This window comes from Salvelinus alpinus, chromosome 31, assembly GCF_045679555.1.
Source record: "Salvelinus alpinus chromosome 31, SLU_Salpinus.1, whole genome shotgun sequence".
In the NCBI taxonomy this organism is placed as follows: Eukaryota; Metazoa; Chordata; class Actinopteri; order Salmoniformes; family Salmonidae; genus Salvelinus; species Salvelinus alpinus.
The window spans coordinates 28,537,182-28,543,680 of NC_092116.1; the positions used below are offsets into that span (position 1 = coordinate 28,537,182).

Genomic DNA, 6,499 nt, shown 5'->3' on the forward strand with positions numbered 1-6,499 from the left:
AAACGGATTATATAAAAGTTATTTAAAAAATGTCGAAGTCTAAACTGTATAATGTGATCTGATTGGATCGGAAACTGAAGTGACGTGTCACATGATCGAAACAGGAAAAGAGAGAAGTAATGGCTGCAGTGTTCGGTGGTGTTGAAGGGTGAGTCTCTAGTAAACCGTTTTTATCCGGTAATAATTTGAATGAAAACGTGTTATCAGACAGATGTAGTGCAGAACTGTTTAGGGCCAAAGGCTGTGCTGTTGTTTGATTGTCACATCGAAAATCAACCTGTCTGACTAAACTCTACACCAACGATTCATCAGAAACTTCCTTTCACCGGGGAGTGGAGTTTAGTCAGTTAACACTATCAATATTCTTAAGGAAAAGCTTCCTATTCATTTAATTTGTTTGTGTGTGTGCTCCTGTCTGTCTCCTCTACTGTAACAGTGGTGGGACCCACTCCAAGGCGGTGTTGGTCTCTGAGAATGGGAAAATCCTTGCAGAGACAGACGGCCCCTCAACCAACCACTGGGTGAGATGACAGATCTAGGATTAGTTTACCATATTCCCTAGCCTGATGTTAACCGTTAGGTGGTTAAAGTAAAGCTGACCTCAGATCAGTCGAAGGCCCCTCAACCAACCACTGGATGAGACCACAGATCTGCCAGGACACTTTTATTATGACAGCGAGTAGATTCCAATGTACAGGAAATGAGTTGCACCTCTTGTAGATTATTGTCTTAGAAATATTATCCGGCATCTAAATAAAAAAAAACTTAATCGGCATCTATTTCAGTCCAACCACTTGTAAGTGCTGATCTGAAGTCAGATTTGTGTTTTCCCTCCTAATGGTTAAGATCAGGATTTAGAGAGGGTAAGCTGGTCTTAGATCTGTGCATAGACGTTGAAGAAAGAGGACGTTAAGCTTCTATTAAAGTCATGAGTGGTTCTTCTACATTATGAAACGTTTCATGAGTGATGACTGTATGTGTTGCCTTTCAGTTGGTGGGTGTTGACAAGTGTATCGAGGCCATCAACGACATGGTCCAGAAAGCCAAAATAGAAGCGGGGCTAGACCCAGACACACCTCTCCACTCTCTGGTGATTCAATTCATGATTTTAATGCAAAAATCTAATCTAAAGCCTAATATACAAGCATTTTGCTACATCTGCTAAATATGTGTATGTGACCAATCAAATTAGATTTGATTAGATTTTGATATACTATTTACCAGCTCTGTTAGCTACTCAAAATGGCGTTCCTGAGCACTTGCATTGAGTGTATAATTTGAGACGCATCTACACAGAATCACCTTTTTTTGTGTAGCTAATTGTAGTTCTTGGGTTGTGTATTGTGTAGGCTAATAGTTACTAAGGCTTAAGGTCAATTCCATGTAAAAAATTAAAATAAAAAAAAAGGACCCATGAGCACCAACAAACAATTCATAGGAGCATGTCAAATTGGGGGCAAATGAAAGCTACGAGTCTATATGTTTTACAAATTATTTTTTAACCATTTTTCATCCTAACAATTGGGAAAAATCAAAGGCTTTGATTTCTTGTCAAGCAGATGGGAAAGGGATCTTTTTTTTTTTACCAGAAAAACGATTAAAAGCATTAGAAATGCATGGAAACACAATACTGTTGAAGACCCGTGACAGCTAATAACAACACCTATATTTACTGTTGGATCATTTTTTTCTGCCTTCTGTAACTTTAAGAAACATTTCCCCTTCTGTAACATTTCCAGAATCATTGCCTTGTGCCTTGAAATTCCGTTACCAAAAACCCAGATATTTTTAAGACATTTTCTAATTTCTCTCCCTTATGAGAAGGGAGGGAGGATAATGAAAGTTCACAGAAGTAACAAGTAAAGGTAGACCTACCAATTAGTTAGTGTTTTTACTGATATACATTTTGTGTATGAATTATTAAATGATTCAAACTAAATTCTGTTACCAAATCGTTAATTGAATGTCCTAATAATCAGTAACGGAATTTCTGCAAATGAATTGGCTACAATGTGAAATGATAGTAGTCACAACCCCTAGTTAGGTCACCTGATACTGTTCTGTTCAGGTGATAACGGTTTTCTTTCACTTTCTCTTTCCCAAAGATAGACATCCAGATCGGACCAAATCTGAACCAACTATGTTTCACAAGTTTGGACAGTACAGTAGTGTACAGTAAAGTAGAGTACTGTACAGTAGAGTAGAATAGTAGATTATAGTTCAGTAGGGCACTAAAACTGAGTACTCTACTCTACTGAGCTCTGCTGTACTCTACTCTACTGAGCTCTGCTGTACTCTACTGAGCGCTACTGAACATAACTGTACTGTACTCAGCTCTACTGAACTCTACTATACTCTACTGAGCTCTGCTGTACTGTACTCTACTGTACTCTACTAAACTCTACTGTACTGTACTCTACTATACTCTACTGAGCTCTGCTGTACTGTACTCTACTGTACTATACTCTACTGTACTCTACTATACTCTACTGAGCTCTGCTGTACTATACTCTACTGTACTATACTCTACTGAGCTCTGCTGTACTATACTCTACTGTACTCTACTGAGCTCTGCTGTACTGTACTCTACTGTACTCTACTGAGCTCTGCTGTACTGTACTCTACTGAGCTCTGCTGTACTGTACTCTACTATACTCTACTGAGCTCTGCTGTACTGTACTGTACTCTACTGAGCTCTGCTGTACTGTACTCTACTGTACTCTACTAAACTCTACTGAGCTCTGCTGTACTCTACTACACTCTACTATACTCTACTGAGCTCTGCTGTACTGTACTCTACTATACTCTACTCTACTAAGCTCTGCTGTACTGTACTCTACTGTACTATACTCTACTGAGCTCTGCTGTACTGTAATCTACTGTACTATACTCTACTGAGCTCTGCTGTACTGTACTCTACTGTACTATACTCTACTGAGCTCTGCTGTACTGTACTCTACTGTACTATACTCTACTGAGCTCTGCTGTACTGTACTCTACTGTACTCTACTATACTCTACTGAGCTCTGCTGTACTGTACTCTACTGTACTATACTCTACTGAGCTCTGCTGTACTGTACTCTACTGTACTATACTCTACTGAGCTCTGCTGTACTGTACTCTACTGTACTATACTCTACTGAGCTCTGCTGTACTGTACTATACTCTACTGAGCTCTGCTGTACTGTACTCTACTGTACTATACTCTACTGAGCTCTGCTGTACTGTACTCTACTGAGCTCTACTGTACTATACTCTACTGAGCTCTGCTGTACTGTACGCTACTGAGCTCTGCTACGCTACTGACTGTACTCTACTGAGCTCTACTGTACTGTACGCTACTGAGCTCTACTGTACTATACTCTACTGAGCTCTGCTGTACTATACTCTACTGAGCTCTGCTGTACTGTACGCTACTGAGCTCTGCTCTACTCTACTGTTATGTCCAAACTTGTGAAACATAGACATCTATGATTGGTTCAGATTTGGTCCAGTCTGGTCCAATCAAATTTGGTTTTGTTTGGGGGCAGAGCTCATTAAAATAATAGCCAGTGTGTAGAATAATACCCAAATATGGAAAGGAAGATATTGGATATTTCTACCTTTTGTGTACCTATTTAGGATACATCACCGTGAAGAGAATGACATTAATATCCATAATGATGTATTACTGTGTAGTACAGATCAGGGACCCATGATGTAATTCCGTTACAGGAAGTAAATCCACTTTACTTATTGTAGTTCAAAAACCCAAAGAGATTTTTTTCAAAACTCAAGGTGTGATGTCATAGCTGACGCCCCATTCTTTCTGCAGGTGTCTGGGAACCTTAATTCAGATGGTTTTCACATTTAAAAAAGTGAGGGAGATTTTACCAAAATTCTGTTACCGAACTTTGCATCTACACTGTTCTTCCAGTAAATGTGTTTTTGTAAAATTTTCGGTGTAAATTGTTTAAAGTAGTCCTTGTCCATAGAGTTATATGGTTTGTTAAAATTTGAAATCAATGGTTTTTGTTTGGCATACATTTTAAGTGAAGAATCTGAGTCCCCGCGCAACTCCGTTAGCGTGTAATTGCCCCTTTTTACTAAGTAGGCTAACTATTATGATAACTTGTAATATCTCGCTCTCCCAGGGAATGTCTCTAAGCGGAGGGGAACAGAAGGATGCTATTGATAAGATCATCCAGGAGATGAAGAAGAGGTTTCCTAAACTCAGCATCAATTATTACATCACCACCGATGCCATCGGTGCCATGGCAACAGCCAGCGACCGGGGTAACGGAACCGTCTTTTTGACGTAACTTTTTATTGAAAGTGATAAATTAGGATTTGAAAGAATGATTTAATATGATCAATAGCCAGTATCAGAAATGGATCGTTAATCTGCGTTTTGTGTCCTTCGACTTAATTGTTGAAAGGAATGTTCACTGTCATCATACAACTGTGTAGTATGACTTCACTCATCCCTCCATCTCTCTCTGCCCCTCTCACACTCTATATAGGAGGTATAGTGTTGATCAGTGGGACTGGTTCTAACTGTAAGCTGGTGAACCCAGATGGAAGCCAGGTCGGCTGTGGAGGCTGGGGTCATATGATGGGGGACGAGGGATCAGGTAGCCATGACGACAACAATCAACATAAACAGAAGAAGTCCGATAAACTTGTCTTCTCTTATGATCACCTCTCTTTTCCTCCATTCATTCCTTTTTTCATCCTACTGTTTCTCTCTTTCTCCTCCCCCCTTTTCCCTTCCCAACCCTTTCATTCTCTCCCCCCCCCCCTTCCCTCTCCCCACTCTTCTCCCCCTCTCTCCCCCCTCTTTCCTCTCTCCATCAGCGTTCTGGATCTCCCACCTGGCAGTGAAGACGGTGTTCGATGCCAAAGACAACCTGGTCAAGCCCCTTTATGATGTCGCTCACGTCAAGAAGGTCATTGAGGATTACTTCCAGGTGAGAGGTCAACCGAAAGTACAACAGGAAATTAAATCGAGTACAGGCTTAACTGAATGACAACCGAGACAGAATGCAATCGGTTGCCCTAAACAAGGTTCTGATGACGGGTTTCGGTTGGTGGTGGTGGGGAGGTTGAAGGTCGTTTGGTGGTGGTGGTGGAAGGTCGTTTGGTGGTGGTGGAGGTGGAGGGTCGTTTGGTGGTGGTGGAGGTGGAAGGTCGTTTGGTGGTGGTGGTGGAAGGTCGTTTGGTGGTGGTGGTGGAAGGTCGTTTGGTGGTGGTGGAAGGTCGTTTGGTGGTGGTGGAAGGTCGTTTGGTGGTGGTGGAAGGTCGTTTGGTGGTGGTGGAAGGTCGTTTGGTGGTGGTGGAAGGTCGTTTGGTGGAGGTGGAAGGTCGTTTGGTGGTGGTGGAAGGTCGTTTGGTGGTGGTGGAAGGTCGTTTGGTGGTGGTGGAAGGTCGTTTGGTGGTGGTGGTGGAAGGTCGTTTGGTGGTGGTGGTGGAAGGTCGTTTGGTGGTGGTGGAGGTGGAGGGTCGTTTGGTGGTGGTGGTGGTGGAAGGTCGTTTGGTGGTGGTGGTGGTGGTGGAAGGTCGTTTGGTGGTGGTGGTGGTGGAAGGTCGTTTGGTGGTGGTGGTGGTGGAAGGTCGTTTGGTGGTGGTGGAAGGTCGTTTGGTGGTGGTGGAAGGTCGTTTGGTGGTGGTGGAAGGTCGTTTGGTGGTGGTGGTGGTGGTGGTGGAAGGTCGTTTGGTGGTGGTGGTGGAAGGTCGTTTGGTGGTGGTGGTGGTGGAAGGTTGTTTGGTGGAGGTGGAAGGTCGTTTGGTGGAGGTGGAAGGTCGTTTGGTGGTGGTGGAAGGTCGTTTGGTGGTGGTGGTGGTGGAAGGACGTTTGGTGGTGGTGGAAGGTCGTTTGGTGGTGGTGGTGGTGGAAGGACGTTTGGTGGTGGTGGAAGGTTGTTTGGTGGTGGTGGTGGAGGTGGAAGGTCGTTTGGTGGTGGTGGAAGGTCGTTTGGTGGTGGTGGTGGAGGTGGAAGGTCGTTTGGTGGTGGTGGAAGATCGTTTGGTGGAAGGTCGTTTGGTGGTGGTGGTGGTGGAAGGACGTTTGGTGGTGGTGGAAGGTCGTTTGGTGGTGGTGGTGGTGGAAGGACGTTTGGTGGTGGTGGAAGGTTGTTTGGTGGTGGTGGTGGAGGTGGAAGGTCGTTTGGTGGTGGTGGTGGAAGGTTGTTTGGTGGTGGTGGTGGAGGTGGAAGGTCGTTTGGTGGTGGTGGAAAGTCGTTTGGTGGTGGTGGAAGATCGTTTGGTGGTGGTGGAAGATCGTTTGGTGGTGGTGGAAGGTCGTTTGGTGGTGGTGGAAGGTCGTTTGGTGGTGGTGGAAGGTCGTTTGGTGGAGGTGGAAGGTCGTTTGGTGGTGGAGGTGATGGGAGGTTGTGTGGTGGTGGAGGTGGAAGGTTGTTTGGTGATGGAGGTGGAAGGTTGTGTGGTGGTGGAGGTGATGGAAGTTTGTGTGGTGGTGGAGGTGATGGAAGGTTGTGTGGTGGTGGAGGTGATGGAAGGT

General features: G+C 44.2%; 1 protein-coding gene across 2 annotated transcripts in view; it reads left to right on the forward strand.

Annotated features, from left to right (window-relative positions):
- The first annotated feature begins 2 nt into the window (after positions 1-2).
- nagk (N-acetylglucosamine kinase) overlaps positions 3-6,499 on the forward strand; it is a 13,405-nt gene continuing 6,908 nt past the window's right edge. Inside the window, exons 1-6 of one of the 2 annotated variants that reach the window (XM_071378328.1) lie at positions 3-148; positions 437-521; positions 992-1,090; positions 4,134-4,275; positions 4,503-4,613; positions 4,837-4,949. In XM_071378328.1, the coding sequence (XP_071234429.1) occupies positions 120-148; positions 437-521; positions 992-1,090; positions 4,134-4,275; positions 4,503-4,613; positions 4,837-4,949 (579 nt within the window). In that variant the 5' untranslated portion in view covers positions 3-119. Of the gene's footprint in view, positions 149-436; positions 522-621; positions 636-990; positions 1,091-4,133; positions 4,276-4,502; positions 4,614-4,836; positions 4,950-6,499 lie in introns of those variants that run through there. The other variant, XM_071378329.1, reaches the window with a different exon arrangement.